General features: G+C 49.5%; 1 protein-coding gene across 3 annotated transcripts; it reads left to right on the top strand.

Moving 5' to 3' along the window:
• The first annotated feature begins 240 nt into the window (after window positions 1-240).
• On the top strand, window positions 241-24,449 carry LOC100452928 (zinc finger protein 883). Of its 3 annotated transcripts, XM_024236667.3 has the most exons (5): window positions 241-2,825; window positions 6,891-6,979; window positions 7,757-7,883; window positions 15,840-15,941; window positions 21,715-24,449. In XM_024236667.3, the coding sequence occupies exons 2-5, from the start codon at window positions 6,947-6,949 to the stop codon at window positions 23,589-23,591; spliced, it is 2,139 nt and encodes a 712-aa protein (XP_024092435.3). In that variant the 5' UTR covers window positions 241-2,825; window positions 6,891-6,946; the 3' UTR covers window positions 23,592-24,449. The 3 variants fall into 3 exon arrangements, with proteins under 3 accessions (XP_024092435.3, XP_024092436.3, XP_024092438.3); XM_024236668.3 differs by lacking the exon at window positions 241-2,825 and having other exon boundaries at window positions 7,737-7,883; XM_024236670.3 differs by lacking the exons at window positions 241-2,825; window positions 6,891-6,979; window positions 7,757-7,883 and having other exon boundaries at window positions 15,856-15,941; window positions 21,638-24,449.

The following is a 24,449-nucleotide window of genomic DNA, read 5'->3' as shown; positions in this document are numbered from 1 at the left end:
ATCGTGCCACTGCACTCCAGCCTGGCAACAGAGTGAGACTCCGTCTCAAAAAATAAATAAATAAGTAAAAAATATAAGTCACCGGCGGGAACTATTAACACGTTTTTTATTTTTTATTTTTTGAGACGGAGTCTCGGTCTGTTGCCCAGGCTGGAGTGCAGTGGTGCGATTTTGGCTCACTACAACCTCTGCCTCTCGGGTCAAGTGATTCTCCTGCCTCAGCCTCCCGAGTAGCTGAGATTACAAGCCCCAGCCACCATGTCCGGCTAATTTTTTTGTATTGTTAGTAGACACAGGGTTTCACCATATTGGCCAGGCTGGTTTTGAACTCCTGACCTCAAGTGATCCAACTGCCTTGGCCTCCCAAAGTGCTGGGATTATAGGCATGAGCCACCGTGCCTGGCCTAACACATTTTTTAATAATAGCAAACACTTATATGGTGTTTTCTATCTGTCACATACTGTTCTAATGGCTTTACTTCTATCTACCTATTCAAATCTCATAACCTGATAGAGTACTTATTATTGCCCCATGTACTTATTATCACCCCATGTACAATGAGGAAACTGAGGCACAGAGAGGTTAATGACTTGCAAAGCTCTGATAATAACTTGTATTTAATATCAAATTTCAGCTTCCTCAAAACCTTTGGAGACAATTATATCAGCCAGGATAAGTAGTTATGCTTCAGTAACAAACACCCCCCCAACCTCCTTCATGGCTTATAGCAATGAAGACTTACTCCTTGTTCATGTGTGTTCCATATAAGGACTTTATGCAAAATAACCCCCAAATGTGGAAGGAGACAATAAACCAAAAAAGAGGGAGACAAACACAGTTCATTGGTAAGGGGTGATTTATTTGGGGAACTTACAAAGGGAAGCATGGTCTTGGGTGGCAGCAAGACAGGTCTATCTCCACACAGTTACTCCCTAATCCTAAGGCTTATCTCACATAGGGAAGGGGAATACTTACTTTAGCAAGACAATTAAGGGTTAAGACAATTAACCCTCCAGAACAGGCAAGAATGCTGTTTGTGTCATAGCCTATAATTTGTGTGACAGCATCAAGGTTGACATGTTCTTACACTAGGGACAGTAAGTAAAGTAGAAATCAGAAGGAATTCCCAGGACTGGGATTAATCAGAAGTCAACATGGCGGATTACCATCCAAGATGGAGTCACCTTTGTCTCCACAGTGTGACATGCCTATTATAGATTAGCTGAGGCTCTGCTCCATGCCACCCTGACTCTAGAGCCTCAGCTGACAGTACAACCTGTGCTTGGAGCATTTGGTTATCGGGACATAAGGAAAAAGGAGCAAACTTGGCAGCGGTAAAATGAAGTGGTTGCAAATATGAGCTGGACCTGGATTCAAGTCCTGCCTCTGTCCTCGACTAGCTCTGGGAGCTTGGGGGGATGACATAAATCCTCTATCTCAGTGTCCTTGTCTGTAAAATAGGGAGAGCAATGCCTTCTTCATAGGGTGGTGGTGTCAGCTCAGTCAACTAGTAAAGCTCACAACATGTTGTCAATAAGTAACACCTATTATTATTTCATTCTGGCAATGAGCCATCTAGCTTTTGCTCATGAGCACATATATGGTTTACACTTTTTTTTTTTTTTTTTTTGAGAGAGGGTCTTGCTCTCTTGCCCAGGCTGGCACCATCACAGCTCACTGCAGCATTGCCCTCCTAGGCTCAACTGATCCTACCTTAGCCTCCCGAGTAGCTGGGTCTACAGGTGCTCACCACTATGCTTGGCTAACTTTTATATTTTCTGTAGAGATGGGGGTCTCGCTATGTTGCCTGCTGGTCTCAAACTTCTGAGTGCAAGTGATCCTCCATCTTTAGCTTCCCTCTTTGAAATCCCAAAGTGCTGGGATTTCAGGTGTGAACCACTGCACCCAGCCTGGCAATACTTTTAGTGTTTTACGATTAAGCCTCATATGAGGTTTTGATTATATGGACATACATAAACACAGTAAGAAGCCAGTAATTCTTTAACATTGTCGCTATTGTTGTTCAATATGAATATATGCTTAATTTATTAAGCTTATCTAGAAATGACTGGTTACAGAATTTTTTTTTGTAAGCTTTCTCAGCATCTAGGGTTACTGAATGTTATTAAAAGTCTTTTTAGTGTATCTATAGATATGGTTGCATATTGATATATTCAGAAAGGTCAAAAGATAAATTGCGTAATGTCCTAATATCAAACCATCCTTACACTCCTGAACACACATCTCCCAGCTCCCAGAATAGGCTCCATTGCCTTTACCACACTGCCCTTTAAGAAGTGATGGGTGAAACTGAGGCAAACAGGAAGGCAGATGCCCAGGGAAATTGAGTAACAGTGGTTCAATTCATTCACCATCAGTTTACACAGGGCCAACTTTTATCTGTCCTGAAGACTTCAGCCATGGTATGAGAAATTTGGATTAAATGGACAATGGCATCGCCTCTACCTAAAACAGGGATATTCGCGTGCCAGTACAGTCAGGCATGTTCCAAATACCAGTTTTCCTCCAAAAGCTGTTGTGTATGTATCTAAATACAGTCTTACTCCTGCCCTGCATCCTGCTCCCAGACTCCATTTCCCAGCTTTCCCTCGCAGTCAGAGCCCTTAGGCCGGGAGGAGCATGAGCCTCAATGGTTTCTGGGAAATGTAGTCCAGCTGCGATGCCGAGTTTAAAGTACCGGGACTTACGGTTCCGAGACAGGGACCGCGCAGGCGCGTTCCGGGACCCGGCGGAGGAAGGGAAGGCCTGGCTGTCCAGCGGAATCCACCTGGACGCACGGACCTCGCGGACCCGACCGGAGCAGGTGGGTGCAGGCCGGGCCAGACAGGCTAGCAGAAGCTCCGGGGGCGGGCCCGAGTTGGGTCTGGGTGGGAGTGGGGAGGGCGCTGTGGGTGACGCGCCACCCCCCGCTTGTCACTCCCTGAGTCCCACCTAGTATCAGCGCGGCTCAGACGCCTTGGCGCGCAGGAATTGGGCGCCTGCTGTTTGCCAGGAGTCCGGCGGAGCGTGGGACTGCTGCGATCCCTAGGAAGGGGAACCTACCTTTCCTCACTTTGCAGTTGAAAAACCTGAGACTCGGGGAGACTGCGATTTCTCTCAGGCTGGTAGAGCTGCAACCCAGATTCTGACCCCAGAACCCGAGAGCAGCACTGCACGGGCACAGACTCGGTCTCGGCTCCCCTTATCCTGAGCATCTGTTCTTCCCTCTCTGGGTCTCCCATCTCTCTTTGATCTTCCCCTCACCCTCGCCGCCCCAGGTCCTGTCCCCGTCTCGCTGGGTCTCTGTCCCCCCTCTCTCTGCGTGTCTCTCCCCCTCTCTGTGGGTCTCTGTCGCCCTCTCTCGGTCTCTGCGCCCTCCCACTCCCCAGCCCTTCTAGCGAATCTCTGTTTTCCAAAGACAAGGTCATTTTCTTACATAACCATAGCACCACGATCACAATGAGGAAATTAATATTGATGTAATACTAATAGCTAATCTATAGACTTTATTCAAATTTTTGATTATTCTTCCAATAATGTCTTTTTGTCTTTTTTTTTTCTTTTTCTTTTTCTTTTTCTTTTTTTGGAGACAAAGTCTTGCTCTGTCACCCAGGCTGGAGTGCAGTGGCACAATCATAGCTCACTGCAGCCTCGACCTCCTGGGCTCAAGAGATCCTCCCACTTCAGTCTTCTGAGTAGTCGGGATTACAAGCACATGCCACCATGCCCGGCTAATTTAAAAAAAATTTTTTTTGTAGAAACGGGGTCTCACTATGTTGCCTGGGCTGGTCTCAAACTCTTGGGCTCAAGCGATCCTCCCACCTCAGCCTCCCAAAGTGCTGGGATTATGGCTGGCTCCAATAATGTCCTTAATGGCCGAAGGAAATCCTAGGTCACACATTGCTCGCATTGTTGCGTCTCCTTCAGTCTGGAACCGGTTTTCAGTCTTCTTTTGGAAGTTCCGAAGATTACAGACCATGTACTTGCATGTCCCTCAGTCTGGGTTTGTCTGGTGCTTCTTCATAGTTAGATTTAGGTCACACGCTTTTGGCAGGGATGCCCTAGAAGTGATGCTGTCTCCTCATCAGACTGGGGACTCTGGGCTCGGCTTGTCCCACCACACACCACATCAGCCTCACTCACATGGGTAAGGTGGCATCTGCCAAATTTCTCCTCTCTAAAGTTTCCCTGGTCTGGGCACGGTGGCTCACACCTGTAATCCCAGCACTTTGGGAGGCCAAGGGGGGTGGATAACCCGAGGTCAGGAGTTCGAGACCAGCCTGGCCAACATGGTGAAACCCCATCTCTACTAAAAATACAAAAAAATTAGCCTGGTGTGGTGGCACACACCTGTAATCCCAGCTACTCGGGAGGCTGAGGCAGGAGAATCGCTTGAAGCTGGGAGGTGGAGGTTGCAGTGAGCCGAGATCATGCCACTGCACTCCAGCCTAGGCGGCAGAGCGAGACTCCATCTCAAATAATAAAATAATAATAATAATAATAATAATAATACAAAAATTAGCTGAGCTTGGTGGCGGGCTCCTGTAACCCCAGCTACTCAGGAAGCTGAGGCCTGAGAATCACTTGAAACCCAGGAGGTAGAAGTTTCAGTGAACCAAGATTGCCTCACTGCACTCCAGCCTGGGTGACAGAGCGAGACTCTGTCTCAAAAATAAAATAAGGCCAGGTGTGGTGGCTCACGCCTGTAATCCCAGCACTTTGGGAGGCTGAGGCGGGTGGATCACCTGAGGTCAGGAGTTCGAGACCAGTCTGGCCAACATGGTGAAACCCCATCTCTACTAAAAATACAAAAAATTAGCCACGTGTCGTGGTGGATACCTGTAATCCCAGCTACTCGAGAGGCTGAGGCAGGAGAATTGTGTGAACCCAGGAGGCGGAGGTTGCAGTGAGCTGAGATTGAGTCACTGCACTCCAGCCTGGGCAAAAAGAGCGAAACTCTGTCTCCAAATTAATAAATTAATTATTTAAATAAGATTAAAAAGTTACCCTGTTCTTTTTGTAATTAACAAGCGATTCATGGGGATAAAGTTAAGACTCTCTTCCTCATTTTCTCATCAAAACCTCGTGCACTAGGCCAGGTGTGGTGGCTCACACCTGTAATCCCAGCACTTTGGGAGGCTGAAGCGGGCGAATCATGAGGTCAGGAGATTGAGACCATTCTGGCTAACATGGTGAAACCCTGTCTCTACTAAAAAAAAAAAAAAAAAAATTAGCCAGGAGTGATGGCAGGTGCCTGTAGTCCCAGCTACTCAGGAGGCTGAGGCAGGAGAATGGCGTGAACCTGGGAGGTGGAGCTTGCAATGAGCCGAGATCACGCCACTGCACTCCAGCCTGGGTGACAGATAGAGACTCTGTCTCAAAAAAAAAAACCAAAACACCTCGTGCACTAGTTTCAGCATTCAGGTGTGTGTGTTCTGTGTAGCCGGGGATGTGTGTGGCTCCTTGCCTGGGAAATGTGTGTGAGGTGCTGCATCTTTTCATTTTGTGGACTGTATTAGTTTCCCATGGCGCTGTAACAAATTGCCACACACTTAAAATGACACAATTTTATTATATTACAATCCTGGAGGCCAGAAGTCGGAAGCGGGATTCAAAGGGATCAAGGGGTCAGCACAGCCATGCTCCCTCCAGAGGCTCCAAGGACGTATCTGTTTCGCTGCCTCGTTGCCAGTTTCCAGGGCCCTGCTTTCCTTGGCTTGTAGCCCTTTCCTCTGTCGTCAAAGCCAGCAGCGTAGTATCCTCTCTGCCTCTGCTGCTCTCTGCTTCTGGCACGTGGCCTTCTTCTGCCCTGTGCCAGACTCTCCTCTGCCCCGTGTCAGATTCTTCTCTGCCCCCTCTTATAAGGACACTTGTGAAGGCATTTAGGGCCCGCCCAGATAATCCAGGATAATTCCCCCCATCTAAAGATCCTTCACTTAATCCCTTCTGCAAAGTCTCTTTTCCCTATAAGATAAGATTTGTAGGTTCCAAGGATATCTTTGGGGGCTGTTATACAGCCTATCTACCCCACCAGGCAGGAAGTCCCAGTTTATGGAATAAAGTTTTAAGAATCTTTGCCAAGGCTGGGTGTGGTGGCTCATGCCCGTAATCTCAGCACTTCGGGAGGCCGAGGTGGGAGGATTGCTTGAGCCCAGGAGTATGCGACCAGCCTGGGCAACATAGAGAGACCCTGTCTGTATTATTAAAAAATAATAAATTATATAAATAAATAATAACCCCTGGCCCAGGCGCAGTGGCTCAGGCCTAAAATCCCAGCAATTTTGGAGCCCGAGGTGGGTGGATCACCTGAGGTCAGGAGTTCGAGGCCAGCCTTGCCAACATGGTGAAACCCCATCTCTACTAAAAATGTAAACATTAGCCAGGCATGGTGGCAGGTGCTTGTAATCCCAGCTATTCAGGAAGCTGAGGCAAGAGAATTGCTTGATCCTGGGAGGCAGAGGTTGCAGTGAGCCGAGATGGCACCACTGCACTCCAGCCAGCCTGGGACACTGAGCGAGACTCCATCTAAAAAAAAAAAAAAAAAAAAAAAAAAAAAGATAAGAGATGGGGTGGCCCTGTGGCTAGACTTCTCTGAAACTTTTTGTCTCCGTGAACTTAAGCAAGTCTTGACCTCTTGTGCCTCAATGTCCTCATCTAGGGATAACCATAGTTCCCATGTCCGAGAGCTGTTGTGTCGGGGAGGTGAGACAGCCTCATGGTTGTTGGCTGTTGTCACTGGTATGGAATGGGGGCCTCAGGTGGCCTGTCCTGGGACTTTGCTTTGACTCTTAAGGGACCATGGCCCCTTTTGTGACCAGGAGTCTTGGGGAAAGCATCTGTCTGTCAGGGTCACAAATGACCCTTTTTCTGCTGTGGTCTCCTCCTCCAGCTCTTCAGGCCCTGGCGTGGACCCTTCTCCCACAGGCACATGCCCAGGACCCAGCAATGGCCAACGGGACCCTGATGGCTGAGGGCCAGGTGAGTCTGGGCTTCCTCTTCCCCAAGGTGACTTTGTGGACTCCAGTGGGCCCTCTTCATCCCTGTGCATGATCTCAAGGTGTCCTGACTCTTCCAATACTGGGAAAGGGGGTATGAGGAGACGGGAGCTGGGCAGTGCAGAGGGGCAGGGGGCAGAGGCAGAATGCTCTGAGCTGGGACCGTGTCACGCAGTCTAAACATTTTGCATCTAACACTGCAGCCTTTCGGTTACGAGGCAAAGTGGACAGTGGATGGTTTTGCTTCATCCCTGAGCCTCATCCCTGGAGTCAGGAATGGGGGTCAGGATCAGGGATGGGGTCTGGGATAGAATGGGACTTGTGAATATCTCCTGCACACAAGAGCTTGACAGTTTTTTCTTTAAGTATTTCTTAGGGCTGTCACTTAGAGCTGTGCGGGTTATGCACTGCACAAGCGTGCCTCATCCCGGGCAGGACTCCTAGCTTATACCTCATATATTGGTGGCAGTTTGCAGGCAGTTTGGTAAACTGTCATATACTAAATTAACTGGTATATTACAATGACTTCCCAACAGATGGCAAGTGAAAGGGCTCCTTGTTCTACTATCTACCAAGGTGCCTATGGACGACTTTCTGCCTTAGATAGGTTCCCATAGGCCAGCTGGATTCAGGCATCCCAATTCTGCACAATCAGAATGTTCCAGCCCAGGGGGCTGTTGTGGGCTCTTGACCCCTGACACTTCTGCCCCCGAGTTCCAGAAGGATGTGCCCCTCCACAGAGTGAAACTGGCCCTTGCAGGAATCATTGACCTTCAAGGATGTGGCTGTGGACTTCACCCTGGAGGAGTGGGGCTGGCTGGAGCCTGGCCAGAGGGAGCTGTACCGAGACGTGATGCTGGAGAACTACCGGAACCTTCTCTCCCTGGGTGAGGCCCCTCCGTCTGCCCTCCCCCGGGGGAGGCCTGATGCCCCCTGGCACCCTCTCTGATGCCCCCTAGCACTCTCTCTGATGCCCCCTGGCACCCTCTTCTCATTCATGTCCATCCCCTGCCATCTGGGGGCCTCTGTGCTCCTCTCACTGGTCCCTCACGCCTGGCCTCTCCCTTTGTCTCTTTCTGCCGGCCAGTCTTGGAGTCCCAGCAGCCAGGAGGGCCCGAGTCCCTTGGCCTGTCCTGTAAAATACGAATCCCACACACTCTTCAGCCTGTGTCCCCAGCTGCTGCTGCTTCTTCTTCTTTTTTTTTTTTTTTTTTTTTTGAGATGGAGTCTCACTGTCACCAGGCTGGAGGGCAGTGGCGCGATCTCAGCTCACTGTAATCTCCATCTCCTGGGTTCAAGCAATTCCCCTGTCTCAGCCTCCTGAGTAGCTGGAATTACAGGCACGCACCACCATGCCGGCTAATTTTTGTATTTTTAGTAGAGACAGGGGTTCGCTGTATTGGCCAGGCTGGTCTGGAACTCCTGACCTCAGGTGATCGGCCCACCTCGGCCTCCCAAAGTGCTGGGATTACAGGCATCAGCGACCATGCGGTCATCCAGCTGCTTCTAATGCTTTCCCTTCCACATATGGTGACCTCCCTGTCCCCAGACTTCAGGCTCCACACTGCAACGCCCGATCCAGAATCTCAGGCTCCAAGTGCCTCCTGGACATGTTCCCCATCAACAGGTCCCAATCTGACCTGAGCATCTTCCCCCGGAGCATATAAACTCTGTCCCCTAGCGTGTCTCCAAGATCCTGCACTTGCTCACCTTCCTGCCTCCAGGCATAGCCCTCCCCACCTCACGCCCCTCACATTCACCCCATGCTGGGCTCATTTCACCCACTGTCCTGCTTCTCTTCCTCCAGGTCCCCACCTCTGGTTGGCCCCACATCCCCCCTGGTCTCCAGACCAGACCCCCGGGCACCATCCTCGGCCCTGTCTTGCTTAGTTTGAGCTGCTCTAACAAAATGCTGTAAACTGGGTAGCTTCTAACAGCAGAAATTTATGTCAGAGTTGGCCGGGCGCGGTGGCTCATGCCTGTAATCCCAACACTTTGGGAGGCCAAGGCGGGTGGATCACGAGGTCAGGAGATCTAGACCATCTTGGCTAACACGGTGAAACCCCATCTCTACTAAAAATACAAAAAATTAGCCGGGCATGGTGGTGGGTGCCTGTAGTCCCAACTACTCGGGAGCTGAGGCAGGAGAATGGTGTGAACCCAGGAGGCGGAGCTTGCAGTGAGCCGAGATTGCGCCACTGCACTCCAGCCTGGGCGACAGAGCGAGACTCCGTCTCAAGAAAAAAAAAAAAAGAACTTTATGTCAGAGTTTTGGAGGCTGGGAAGTCAAAGATGAAGGCGACAGCAGACTCGGTGTCTGGTGAGGACGCTTTCTGGTTCATAGACGGCGCCTTCTCTCTTTTTTTTTCTTTCTTTCTGTTTTTTTTATTGAGACAGAGTCTCACTCTGTCACCCAGGCTGGAGTGCAGTGGCGCAATCTTGGCTCACTGCACCTTCCACCTCCCAGGTTCAAGCGATTCTTCTGCCTCAGCCTCCCCAGATAGCTGGGACTACTGGTGCCCACCACCACACCCAGCTAATTTTTTTGGTATTTTTTAGTAGAGAGGGGGTTTCACCATGTTGGCCAGGCTGGTCTTGAACTCCTGACTTCAGTGATCCACCCACCTTGGCCTCCCAAAGTGCTGAGATTTACAGGCATGAGCCACCATACCCGGCCGACAGAGGCTGCTGTCTATAGCCTCACAGGGTGGAGCAAGAGAGCTCTCTGGAGTGTCTTTTGTAAGGGCACTAATCCCCACCACGAGAGCTCCACCCCCATGACCTAATGGCCTCCAAAAGGCCCCAGCTCCTAACACCATCACCTGGGATTAGGTTTCAACTTATGCATTTTAGGGGGACACCAGCAATTCTGCTCATAACATCTACTTCCCCTTGTCCAGGGGACCCCTCAGGCCACAGCCCTGCCCCTCCTAACCCCTCCTTACCGTCCCCACAGCCCCAGCCCTGCCCAGGCCTCGTCTCACCCCTGCACATCAGCACAGCCCGCTTGCTGGTTTCAGTTCCCTCCTTCCTGGGCCTCTCATTCTCCATCTCTATGTTCCCCTGTACGTAGCTGTGGTGATGTGACATCTCCATCCTCAGCCCTCCTCACTCACACACTTTCTCTGGACAAACTCACCAAAAATGTGGCTTAGGCTGGACACAGTGGCTCACGCCTGTAATCCCAGCACTTTGAGAGGCCGACGCGGCTGGATCATTTGAGGTCAGGAGTTTGAGACTAGCCTAGACAACATGGTGAAACCCCATCTCTACTAAAAATACAAACATTAGCCGGGCATGGTGGCGGGCGCCTGTAATCCCAGCTACTTGGGAGGCTGAGGCAGGAGAATCACTTGAACCTGGGAGGCGGAGGTTGCAGTGAGCCGAGATTGCACCACTGCACTCCAGCCTGGGCAACAGAGTGAGACTCTGGCTCAAAAAAAAAAAAAAAAGTGGTCTCATTAAAAACGTGGCCTAAACTTCTCCATCAGGGTCCCCAAGACCACCACAGGTGAGTGATTCGTTAGTGGATGCCAGGGACTCAGCCCTTAGTTAAACGCTCAGTGATGGTTTATTACAGAGAAAGGAGACAGCACAGCTGGCAAAGGGGAAGGGCACCCGGGGCGACATCCAGGAGAAACCAAACGCAAGCTTCCAGAACCTTCTCCCAGTGGAGCCACATAGGATGCGTTTAATTCTCCCTGCAACAAGATGTGACAACACATGTGAAATGCTATCACCAGAGAAGCTCACCAGAGACTCAATGCTCAGCATTTTTTTTTTTTTTTAACAGGATCTCTCTATATTGCCCAGGCAGGTCTTGAACTCCTGGGCTCAAGCTATCCTCCAGCCTCTGCCTCCCTACGAGCTGGGATTACAAGCGTGAGCCATTGTGCCCGGCTGTGCTCAGGGTTTTTCCTGGGGGTTGGTCACACAGCCCCCTCTAGGAAAATGTACCCAAATTTTAGACTCCTGGGAAAAAAGCAGGTGTTCAACGTAAACCATGGTGTTTGCACAAACAGTTTAGGGCTGGGCACAGTGGCTCACACCTGTAATCCTAGCACTTTGGGAGGCCAAGAGAGGAGGATCGCTTGAGCCCAGGATTACGAGGCCAGCCTGGGCAACATAGTGAGACCCCCATCTCTAAAAAAAATTAAAATAAAAATTAAAACCACAAGCAGCTGAGGCTCTAGTGAGCTCCACATCAGTTAGGAAATTCTGGGAACCCTCCTAAAGTCCAGGTTGCTGGACCTCAGCCTAGGGCCTACCTGGCTAGCAGGCCTTTCCAAAGGGAGCATCTCAGGCTGGCTGTGTTCACCCTTTTCCACACATCCACAATGGTGTCCCTTCAATGTGTCCCATGAGTTTCAACCTTGTGTAGCTCGTGGCCTCCAGAATACCACCGTGGGGAAGGCTCAGGACCCCACACTCCCTGTCTCCCCTGAGCAGGTCATGTCACCCCCAAACTCACTCCTCCTTCAGGTCTCCCATCTCAGAGACAGACTCCTGCCCACCCAGGGACCAGGCCAGGCCAGGGCACTGACTTTTTTTGTTTTTTTTTGTTTTTGAGACGGAGTCTCGCTCTGTCTCCCAGGCTGGAGTGTAGTAGCACGATCTCAGCTCACTGCAACCTCTGCCTCCTGGGTTCAAGTGATTCTCCTGCCTCAGCCTTCTGAGAAGCTGGGATTACAGGCATGCACCACCACACCCAGCTAATTTTTGTATTTTTAGTAGAGACGGGGTTTCACCATGTTGGCCAGGCTGGTCTCGAACTCCTGACCTCAAGTGATCCGCCCACCTCAGCCTCCCAAAGTGCTGGCGTTCCAGGTATGAGCCACCACACCCAGCCCAGGGCACTGTCTTTACCGTCTCTTTCGTACCCGTATGTGTCCTGGCCCTGACACCCTCCCCAGTGTCACCACTTTCTGTTCCCCTACTGCCTCTGTGCTGATCAGAGGAAGGTTGTCTTTTTTTTTGAGATGAAGTTTTGCTCTTGTTGCCCAGGCTGGAGTGCAGTGGCGCGATCTCAGCTCACCACAACCTCCACCTCCTGGGTTCAAGCGATTCTCCTGCCTCAGCCTCCCGAGTAGCTGGGATTACAGGCATGTGCCACCACATCCGGCTAATTTTGTATTTTTAGTAGAGACAGGGTTTCTCCATGTTGGTCAGGCTGGTCTCGAACTCCCAACCTCAGAGATCCGCCCACCTTGGCCTCCCAAAGTGCTGGGATTACAGGCATGAGCCACCACGCCTGACCTTGTCTTTTTTTCCTTTTTTTTGAGACAGTCTCACTGTTGCCCAGGCTGGAGTACAGTGGTGCAATCTCAGCTCACTGCAGCCTCCACTTCCCAGGTTCAAGTGACTCTCCTGCCTCAGCCTCCCAAGTAGCTGGGATTACAGGCGCATGCCACCACACCCGGGTAATTCTTGTAATTTTTAGTAGAGACAGGGTTTCACCGTGTTGGTCAGGCTGGTCTCGAACTCCTGATCTCAAGTGATCCACTGGCTTCGGCCTTGAAAAGTGCTGGGCTTACAGGTGTGAGCCACGGCGCCTCGCCAGAAGGTTGTCTTTAAGGTGGCATCTGTGACAGCACATGTGTCTGCTCACGGGCAGGAGCAGTAGGGGCATGGGGGAGTGTATCCTGCTGCTGCCACAATACACAACCACAAACGTGGTGGCTTATGACAACAGCCATCAGTTCTTTCATGATTCTGGACCAGAGTCTAAAACCAAGGTGACAGCTGGGCCACGCTGCCTCCAAAGGCTCCAGGGGAGGGTCCTTCCTCACCTTTTCCAGCACCTGGTGCCTCCTGGCATTTCTTGGCTGGTAGCCGCCTCCCTTCTTTCTCTGCCTCTGTGTCATGTGGCCTCTTCCCTCCGTGTCTGTGTATCCTCTTCTTCTTCTATTTTTTTTTTTTTTTTTTTGAGACGGAGTCTTGCTCTGTTGCCCAGGCTGGAGTGCAGTGGCACGATCTCATCTAGGGAGGCAGAGGTTGCAGTGAGCTGAGATCATGCCACTGCACTCCAGCCTGGGAACAGAGCGAGACTGTCTCCAAAAAAAAAAAAAAAAAAGACCTTAGTGGCAATGCCTTCTTGGGCACCAGCACCCAGGTCAGAGGCTGTTTGGCTCTAACCACAGCGGGGCTGTTACCTGGTGAGCTCAGTGCAGGCCAAGAGGGACAGGGCAGGTAGAGGTGCAGGCAGGGGAGTGGTTACAGGGATGGGTGGTAAATGCCAGGCTGGGGAGTGGAATGTGAAATCATGGGAGGCAATGCATGGTGAGGGGGCTGCAGTATCAGAGGATTAGCTGTCCTGGGTCCCTGCTCCTCTATCCCCTGGTTGCAGCAGTTAGAGACAGACCCCGTGGTTCACCCAGCCACCAAGCCACGCTCTAGGGCACCCTCCTTTTCCACGGAAGGATAGCTGGAGTCAAGAATTGGAGAAAGGTCAGGCACAGTGGCTCATGCCTGTAATCCCAGCACATGGTGAGGCTGAGGTGGGAGGATTGCTTGAGGTCAGGAGTTCGAGACCAGCCTGGGCAACATAGCAAGACCTTGTCTCTACAAAAAACGTAAAAATTAGTGGGATGTGGCAGCGTGCACCTGTAGTCCCAGCCACTCGGGAGGCTGAGGTGGGAGGATGGCTTGAGCCCAGGAGATCAAGTCTGCAGTGGGTTGTGATTGTGCAACTTCACTCCAGCCTGGGCAACAGAGCAAGATCCTGTCTCAAAAAATAAAATTAAAATAATAAGATAAAGTATAGTGGAGAAAGTCCCTGGGAGGCTGGGATGTGGGAGGGGGTGTCTGACACCAAGATGTGGAGATTTGTGTCATCAGAGATGAAGGCTGTGACCATAGGCCTGGGCACCTAAGACAGAGGGAGGACGGGATCCTTGTATGAGAGGAATCCCGGAGTCACCCTGGATTGTAACTGTGTCCAGGTCTGCCTCCCCCTTCAGCCTGAGACCCCCTCAAGCACAGGGGAGTGTCCAGATCATTTCTGTATCTCCAGCAGTGCCAGGGACTGGCACAGGGAGACCGGGAGGCCCTTGAGCATGTTTTTTTGTTTGTTTGTTTGTTGTTTAGACAGAGTCTTGCTCTGTCACCCAGGCCAGAGTGCAGTGGCGCGATCTCGGCTCATTGCAACCTCCACCTCCCAGGTTCAAGCAATTCTCTGCCTCAGCTTCCTGAGTAGCCAGGATTACAGGTGCTTGCCACCACGCCCGGGTAATTTTTGTATTTTTAGTAGAGACAGGGTTTCACCATCTTGGCAAGGCTGGTCTTGAACTCCTGACCTCGTGATCCACCCACCTTGGCCTCCTAAAGTGCTGGGATTACAGGCGTGAGCCACTGTGCCTGGCCAGGCATGTTTGTTGAAACAAAATTCGTCTCCTCCTCACCCCTAGTCTAGTCACCTCTTGGCTCACCTCCTCCAGGAAGTTTCCTTTGATTTCTCCACCCTCTGTGACTTCCTGCAGTGTTGTGTGTTTCTTCCATTCCTGCTCACACAACACTAGACTGTGCCTCGGTTTCCTGCCTGAAGGGTGAAAATGAGGTAATACATTTAACCAGCTTAGAAACATGCCTGGCATGTAATCTGCGCTTAATAGACATTCGCTTTTTAGTATCACCCTGACTATTGTAATTATCTCATGTTTTAATCAGGGATGGTATGTTTGTCTACAGTGATTCAAGACAGTTTCATCAAAACGAAAATGTTTGGGCTGGGTGCAGTGGCTCATGCCTGCAATCTCAGCACTTTGGGAGGCCAAGGCGGGTGGATCACCTGAGGTCAGGAGTTTGAGACCAGCCTGGCCAACATGGTGAAACCCGTTTCTACTAAAAATACAAAAAAATTAGCCGAGCATGGTGGCGGGCACCTGTAATCCCAGCTACTTGGGAGGCTGAGGCAGGAGAATTGCTTCAACCCAGGAGACGGAAGTTGCAGTGAGCCGAGACCACACCATTGCACTCCAGCCTGGGCAACAAGAGTGAAACTCCATCTAAGAAAGAAAAAAGGAAACGTTCAGGGTGGGTGGATCACTTGAGCCCAAGAATTCGAGATCAGCCTGGGCAACATAGCGAGACCCCATCTCTACAAAAAATTTGAAAATTAGCCAGGCATGGTGGTGCATGCCTGTAGTCCCAGCTATTCAGGAGGCTGAGGTGGGAGGATCACTTGAGCCCAGGAGGTCAAGGCTGCAGTGAGCCATGATTGTGCCACTGCACTTCGGCCTGGGCAACAGAGCAAGACCCTGTCTCAAAAAAAAAAAAAGTGAATGTTTTAACTTACGTATTTAGAAGTCTTGAGATGGACGCTTTGGGCATCAATGAATCTAAAACAGAGTTGTCCATCAGAAATAAGATGCAACCCACTTAGGTAATTTTACATTTTTTGATGGTCACGTTAAAAAAAATAAGAAACAAATGAAATTAATTTTAATAATACATTTTATTCACCTCAAGCTATCTAAAATCGTATCATCTTGACACACTGAAATAATAATCGATTAACAAATGATTGAGAGATTTTACTGTTTTTTTCTTCAGTAAGTCTTCGAAACACAGAAGACAGTGTTTTTTACACTGTCACAGTGCAGTTAACTCGAACAGCACAGACCCGGAGCCTTAAACAGCTTTGTCAGAGCTCAGCCTCTCTGCAGTGTGCTAAGCACTCAACAAATAAGTTGGCTCAGCCTCTCTGCAGTGTGCTAAGCACACAACCAATAAGTCTTGTGTTGGCCATTTGTACTTCTAATTATTAGGCGCTCAATGCATGCACCTTCCCTGCAGACCTCCCTGTGATTCTGGCACCCACAGCCAACTCTTGTATCTTTCCCCAGGGGCAGGGCTGCCTGGGTCCAAACCCGATGTGATCTCCCGTCTGGAGCGAGGGGAAGAGCCGAGGCAGGAGGAGAGAGAGGCCCGGCGAGTTACCTGTCCAGGTGGGTGAGAATATCCAGGAGGTGTGAGCCCTCTTCCTATCCCATCTCTCATGGCCAGTGAGGTTCACTCAGGGGTGAGACAGTGGAACACACGGGTGATCACCGTGGGCTCGGGAGTCGGGTTGTGTGGGTCCAAATCCCAGCTGATTGCTTCCTGGCTGTGTGGCCTTGGGCAAGTCACTTAGCCTCTCTGTGCTTTGATTTTTTCATCTGTGAAAAGGAGGTGACATGAGTGTCTAGGATTGGGAGGAATAAGTGAATTCACAGATACAGAGCAGAGCCCAGAGCTTGGCACAGAGTCGGTAGTGGCTTCAATGGCTGTCATCGTTATAATTCTCACCCCACCCTCCCCTTGTCCCGTCACAGCGCATCAGTCCCCAGCCTTGTCCCTCCTGCCCCTGGCCAGGCCTCCGCTTCTCTCCCCTGGACCCTCACCCCAGCCTCCTGGCCCCCAGGCTTACCCCTCCAGTCGACACTGCCCCAGGGGATCCTTCCATACTGAGAGCTAACCCCCTCCCTCCCCTGCTCACACCCTCCCCTGCTTCCCCAGTACCCCCAAGATGAAGTCCCAGCCCCTCAGCCTGGCACTCAGTGCCCTGTGTCACTCAGCGCCCTGTGTCACTCAGCGTGTGCTTTCTCTGGCCTCATCTTCACCATCCACCCCTGACTGTACCCTATGCCCTGACCTCACTGAAGCACCTGTCCGTACCTGAACCTGAATGTGTGTTGCCACCTTTGGGCCTTCACACATGCTGTTCCCTCTGTCTGGAATACCCTTCCCTGCTTTTTCTGCCTAGCGAACACCTTCATGTGTTTCAAGATGAAGCTTATAGGTCACCTCCTCCAAGTGGCCTTCCGTGATAACTAGGCCACCACTTCTCAGCGTTTTCACAGCTCCTTGCTCGAGGTGCTATTACTGCACTTGTGCATGTTGTACTTAAGAATGTAGACTCTGAGTTCAAATCCCCTTTCTCCCACTGCGTGACTGTGGGCAAGTGACTTAACCTATTGGTGCCTCCATTTCCTTACCATTTTTTTTTTTTTTTTGAGATGGAGTCTTGCTCTGTCGCCCAGGCTAGAGTACAGTGGTGCGACCTGGACTCACTGCAACCTCTGCCTCTTGGGTTCAAGTGATTCTCCTGTCTCAGCCTCCCGAGTAGCTGGGATTATAGGTGCCCACCACCGTGCCTGGCCAATTTTTTGTATTTTTAGTAGAGACAGGGTTTCACCATGTTGGCCAGGCTGGTCTCGAACTCCTGACCTCATGATCCACCCGCCTCAGCCTCCCGAAGTGCTGGGATTACAGACGTGAGCCACCGCGCCCGGCCGTCCTTACCTATTAAATAGGGAGAATAATAGTACCCACCTCATTGAAATGTTTGGATGATGAAATTACTTAATACACAGAACAAGCTCAGAACAGTATCTGGCACGCAGTAAGCATTTAATGAATGTTCTCTATTGCAATAATAATGATTGTTATTATCTGATATATCAGGACTCTCGCATGTAAAGAATCAAAATAGCTTAAGAAAAATTAGATTTTTTTTGACCCATACAACTAGGAAGTATTGCAGTGCAAGACTTTCAGCATAGATGAATCTAAGGCCTTAAATGGTATTGTGAGGGCTTACTTGTTCTCTCTCTCTCTCTCCCTACAACCCCCCCGCTTCCCTTTCCACATGTGTTGATTCTGTCTGTTTCTAGCTTCATTCTATCTACAGGCCTTTCCAAGTAGCAGTCAACATGGCTACCCACAGTCTCAAACTTATATTCTGCCTAATAACCCCATATATTCATCTCAGGGAAGACTCTGACTAGCTCCCTTTGGATGATGAACCAATTATTATGGCCCGAGGAATGGGGTATTATGATTGGCCAGTCTGAAGTCTGATGTCCATTGCTGAGGTGGGGGTTGGGGAGATATGTAACAGACCCACTGAGACTATAGGAAAAGGGGAGCAGTGGTGGTTCAAAGACAGGGATGCTAAAGAGATAAGTAGGATATGTCCAAAATGTCTGAATACAAGCCTGCCCCTCCGCCCTCTCTGAGGACAAGAACCAGATATCTTGTTTAGCAAAAGGTCACCCACTCACAGCACTGTGGTTGGCACATATGTAATTAATGGACATTCCACGAACAAACCCACTAGCTCCAAAAAGAAATCCATTCCCTCCACAAATTCCAAATGGTTTTGCTTTCTGCTCATCATTTCTTTTTATTCATATATTTTTATTTTTATCTTTACTTTTTTTTTTTTTTTTTTTTTGAGACGGAGTCTCACTCTGTCGCCCAGGCTGGAGTGCAGTGGCGCGATCTCGGCTCACTGCAAGCTCCGCCTCCCGGGTTCACGCCATTCTCCTGCCTCAGCCTCCCAAGTAGCTGGGACTACAGGCACCCGCCACCACGCCCGGCTAATTTTTTGTATTTTTAGTAGAGACGGGGATTCACTGTGTTACCCAGGATGGTCTCGATCTCCTGACCTCATGATCTGCCCGACTCGGCCTCCCAAAGTGCTGGGATTACAGGCATGAGCCACCACGCCTGGCCCAACTTTTGACATTTCAACGGAGTTCCTTCAAGTATGTTCTTTCCTTTTTCATATATATATATATATATATATTTTTTTTTCTTGGGGGGACAGAGTCTCACTCTGTCGCCTAGGCTGGAGTGCAGTGGCGCTATCTCGGCTCACTGCAACCTGCGCCTCCCGGGTTCAAGTGACTCTCCTGCCTCAGCCTCCCAAGTAGCTGGGATTATGGGTGCCCGCCACCGCACCTGGCTAATTTTTGTATTTTTAGTGGAGGTAGAATTTCACCATGGTGGCTAGGTATCGGGTAGATACCTAGGAGTGGAATTGTTGAATCATAGGGTAATTCTGTGTTTAACCTTTTGAGAAACTGCCAGACTATTTTCCAAAGTGGCTGTACCATGTTACATTCCCACCAGCAGTGTGTGAGGGCTCTGATTTCTCCACATCATCACCAATGCTTGTTACTATCTGTCTTTTTTTATTATGTAACTAGTGAATGTGAAGTGGAATCTCATGATTTTCATTTTATTTTCCTTGATGTCTAATGATGTTGAGTATCTTTTCATGTACTTATTGGCCATTTGTATATCTTTAAAGAAATGACTATTGAGAACTTTGCCCTTTTTAATTGAGCTTTTAAAAATATTGAGTTGTGGCCGGGTGTGGTAGCTCACACCTGTAATCCCAGCACTTTGGGAGACTGAAGCGGGCGGATAATGAGGTCAAGAGATGGAGACCATCCTGGTCAACATGGTGAAACCCCGTCTCTACTAAAAATACAAAAGTTAGCTGGGTGTGGTGGCACGTGCCTGTAGTCCCAGCTACTTGGGAGGTTGAGGCAGGAGAATCACTTGAACCCAGGAGGCGGATGTTGCAGTGACCCGGGATCGTGCCACTGCACTCCAGCTTGGGCAACAGAGCGAGACTCCGTCTCAAAAAAAAATACTGAGTTGTAAGTATGCTTTATATATTCTAGAAACAAGTTCTTTATCAGACATATGATTGGAAAAAATTTTCTCCCATTCTATTAGTTGTCTTTTTGCTTCTTACTAGTGTCTTTGAAGCACAAAGGTTTAAATTTTTAATTATTATTATTTTTGAGACAGGGTCTCACCCAGGCTGGAGTGCAGTGGCGCAATCATGGCTCACTGCAGCCTCAACTTCCAGGACTTTGTTGCTCCTCCCACCTCAGCCTTCCAAGTAGCTGGGACCACAGGCGTGTGCCATCACTACCTAATTCTTGTATGTTTGGTAGAGACAGGGTTCAGCCATGTTACCCAGGCTGTTCATGAACTCCTGAGCTCAAGTGACCCACCCACCTTGGCCTCGCAAAGTGCTGGGATTACAGGTGTAAGCCAATGTGCCCAGCCTAGGTTTTAATTTTGACAGTGTCCAGTTTATCTATTTTGCTTGTGTTGCTTTGTGATTTTGACACATGTCTAAGATACCATTGCCTAACCCAATGACAGAAGGATAATTTCAGGAATCTCATTTAGCATTTAGTTGTCATGTCTCTGTTTTGGGGGTCCCACAACCACCCACTGGTTTGGCGATTTTCTGGAAGGAGTCACATGACTTGGTGAGTTGTACTGACAGTTTACAGCAAAGTTTGCAACACAGGAACAGTAGGAACTAACAAAGGCAAGAGAGGTCATACACAGGTTTCCAGCCCTCCCTTTCCCTGTGTGGGTCACAAGGACGTGCATTTTTCTACTAATGCAAAACCACAGACACATGTATGAGGTGTCTCCACCCCGGGAAGCCCACTTGGAGTCTTATAGTCCAAAGTTCTTGAAGAGAGCTGGTCACGTATGCACATACCTGCTACATGAACAGCCACAGTGAGAACCCCAATCCAGGTACCAGGTGCCCATCATGCATTCATATTTACAGTCAACAATGCTGACAGCCTAGTACATCTTGACCTGTGGTCTTGAGCATATGGAAGAACATCTTACCCAGAACCTGTGTAAACATCCCAGGAGATTCCCAGAGACTGGCCAAGGGTCATTGCCATGTCTGCAGAGACAAACAAAAACTGAGTGAGATGGGCTGTGCGCTGTGGCTCATGTCTATAATCCCAGCACTTTGGGAGGCCGAGGCAGGTGGATGACTTGAGGTCAGGAGTTTGAGACCAGCCTGGCCAGCATGGTGAAACCCCATCTCTACTAAAAATACAAAAAAAAAAAAATTAGCCAGGCGTGGTGGCGCATGCCTGTACTCCCAGCTACCTGGGAGGCTGAGGCAGGAGAATGGCTTGAACCCGGGAGATGGAGGTTGCAGTGAGCTGAGATCGTGCCATTGCACTCCAGCCTGGGTGACAGAGCGAGACTCTGTCTCAAAAACAAAAAACAAAAAACAAAAAAAAAAACTGAGATGGACCTTCTGTTCACTCTTTCCTTGCACATTCCCACAAACATAGTGTGAGAAGGTCTGTGCCATGCTCCCTTGGCAACACTGGATATCTTTAATATTTTCCAATCTAAAATGGGTAAAATAGCATCCTAATGATTTGGTTATTTTAACTATTGCTGATGTTCAGCATCTTTACATGTATTTATCAGCCTCTTATTTTTCTTCTGTGAATTGTCTACTTATATTCTTGCCTCTCTATTTTCTTAGATTTTTTTCTATCATTTTTCTTATTGATTTGTAAAAAAAATGTACTCTATAGCATAGCTACTCAACTCTATGTATATAAACTGTTTACAACTTGGTTGTCTTCATTTTTAGAGTGTATTGAGACTATCCTTCCATGTTAGAACATGAATCTATCTACGTACACCATGCCTTTCAAAATAGCAACATCGGCTGGGCGTGGTGGCTCATGCCTGTAATCCCAGCACTTTGGGAGGCCGAGGCTGGTGGATCACGAGGTCAGGAGCTTGAGACCAGCTTGGCCAATATGGTGAAACCTCATCTCTACTAAAAATACAAAAAAATTAGCCAGGTGTGGTGGTGGGCACCTGTGGTCCCAGCAATTCAGGAGGCCGAGGCAAGAGAATTGCTTGAATCCAGGAGGTGGAGATGGCGCCACTGCACTCCGGCCTAGGCAACAGAACAAGACTCTGTCTCAAAAAAAAAAAAAAAAAAAAAAAGAAAAGAAAAAAGAAACAAACAAAATAGCAACATCAAGTTTGAATTTTTTTTTTTTTTTTTTAGGTTTACACTGCCACTTCCAAGTAATCAGCTTGCTTTTTCCTGGGACAGATGGTATTGGTATTTTCCATTTCTTTCAGACTTGGAGACGAGCTCTGTGACTATTCGAGAGACACCTCGAAAAAAGAGCATTTCTGAAGATTCAGCTTCCCCAGTAGAGGGACCTTTAAGGGCTATGCTTGGAGATGCCCAGGTGGGGAAACCCTTGGCATGTCACTATCAATCGGAGGATGCAAGAAAGCAGGAGAGGCATTTGAGGTGTTTATTTGCTACTCCCAAGGGAGACACCTCAAGGGAGAGAGGCCTTGGGTGTAACGAGCTTGGGAGAAGCCTCTGGCAGGCCTCAACCCTCATCCTGAAGCAACGGGTGCCCCATGGAGACAGGCCCCGGAAGTGGGGCAGGCCCTGGAAGAGCTTGAAACGCCAAAGGACGTTCATGGAGAAGAATCCATTTAACTGCATGGAATGCGGGAAAGCCTTCATTTACCATTCGGACTATATTCTCCATCAGCGAATTCACACGGGGGAGAAGCCCTACAAGTGCCATGACTGCGGGAAGGCGTTCAGCAACAGCTCGTATTTCATTCAGCACCACATCATCCACACAGGCGAGAAGCCCTATGCCTGCCACGCGTGTGGCAAGACCTTCACTCAGAGCTCTTCGCTTACCGAGCATCAGAGGATTCACACCGGAGAGAAGCCCTACAAATGCAAGGACTGCGGGAAGGCCTTCACACAGAGCTCATCCCTCATCAAACACCAGCGGTGCCACACCGGGGAGAAGCCCTACAAATGCGGCCAGTGTGGGAAGTTCTACTCGCAGGTCTCCCACCTCACCCGCCACCAGAAAATCCACACGGGGGAGAAGCCCTACCAATGTGGAGAGTGTGGCAAGGCCTTCTGTCACACCTCCTCCCTGACCCAACACCAGACCATCCACACTGGGGAGAAACCCTACAAATGTAACGAGTGTGGGAAAACGTTCAGCCACAGCTCATCCCTGACTCAGCACCAGCGAGTCCACACTGGAGAAAAACCCTATGAGTGCACTGATTGTGGCAAAGCCTTCAGCCACAGCTCGTCCCTGACTCAGCATCAGCGAATTCACACTGGCGAGAAGCCCTACGCGTGTCACGAGTGTGGGAAGGCTTACACGCAGATTTCCCACCTCATGAGGCACCAGAGCACTCACGTGGGGGAAAAGCCCTACGTATGCAATGAATGTGGGAAGGCTTTCAGCCACACCTCATCCTTTACTCAGCACCAGACCATCCACACTGGTGAGAAGCCCTACAAATGTACCGAGTGTGGGAAAACCTTCAGCCAGAACTCCTCCCTCACACGCCACCAGAGGATTCACACAGGGGAGAAACCCTATGAATGTAAAGTGTGTGGGAAAGCCTATACCCAGATCTCCCACCTCATTCAACACCAGAGAATTCACACTGGAGAGAGGCCCTACGAGTGCAGCGAGTGTGGGAAAGCCTTCAGCCGGAGCACGCACCTCATTGAGCACCAGAAGATCCACACTGGCGAGAAGCCCTATAAGTGTAAGGAGTGTGGGAAAACCTTCAGTCACAACTCCTCCCTCACTCAACATCAGAGGATTCACACCGGCGAGAAGCCCTACGCCTGCAAGGAATGTGGGAAGGCCTTCAACCAGAGCATCCACTTAATCCAACACCAAAGGATTCACACTGGAGAGAAGCCTTACAAGTGTAGCGACTGTGGGAGAACCTATACCCAGATCTCACACCTTCTCCAACATCAGAAGGTCCACACTGGCAGCAAACGCTACGCATGTGAGGAGTGTGGAGAGGGTTTCAGCTGGAGTTCGCACCTGACTGAACACCGGAGGCTTCACACTGGCCAGGATGCCTACATCTGTGATAATTTTGAGAAAGCCTTTGCTTGGGGCACACAGCTTGCTGATCATCAGAGAACTCATGCTGATTAGACAACCTGAGTGTATAATGAGCTGGCTGTCCTGCTGTTAGGTTCCATCCCACCTTCATCAACACTAGGAACCCTAGGAAAAATTTTGCCTTCAGGAACAGATGGATCCAGGTGCATAAATGGCCTTTCAGCAATCTGCTCTTCATCAACACTAGGAACTCCCCAGAGAAGGATGCTGCCGCCATATGTTGAGATGGTTTGTTCTTTTGTTCCCTAGAGGGAAGGTGGCACAGTTTTTCACTAACTGGGACAGGTTCTGATCATTCTGGGGGCTTCCCTTGCATATTTCCTCCACCCTGCCATGTCCCTAGATTGTGGTATAGTTAGAGGGTGGTCCAAAAGGGATGCCATTTCATCTGGGACCTTCACCAACAACAGCTCTCTCCAAGCTTCTTCAACTGATTCATCCTTCCTTAAACTGGAGCCTGAGCCGGGTGCGGTGGCTCACACCTGTAATCCCAGCACTTTGGGAGGTCAAGGTGGGTGGATCACGAGGTCAGGAGATTGAGACCATCCTGGCTAACAAGGTGAAACCCCTTCTCTACTAAAAATACAAAAAATAGCTTGTAGTCCCAGCTACTCGGGAGGCTGAGGCAGGAGAATGGCATGAACCCAGGAGGCGGAGCTTGCAGTGAACTGAGATTGTGCCACTGCACTCCAGCCTGGGCAACAGAGCAAGAATCTGTCTCAAAAAAAAAAAAAGAAAGAAATTTAAACTGGAGACTGAATATTCAATGGGGGAAGTCAGCTGTAAAGATTAACCCTTTAAAGTAACATTTTTAGTTTCCTTTAAAACTTTAAGCTACAAATATCAGAATCTGCAGTTGGCTTAAACAATAAATATGTTTCATATAAATAT

The sequence above is a fragment of the Pongo abelii genome, chromosome 20 (genome assembly GCF_028885655.2).
Source record: "Pongo abelii isolate AG06213 chromosome 20, NHGRI_mPonAbe1-v2.0_pri, whole genome shotgun sequence".
NCBI lineage: Eukaryota > Metazoa > Chordata > Mammalia > Primates > Hominidae > Pongo > Pongo abelii.
The sequence above is the reverse complement of the archived record's forward strand: the minus strand, read 5'-3'. Positions and strand labels throughout refer to the sequence as shown.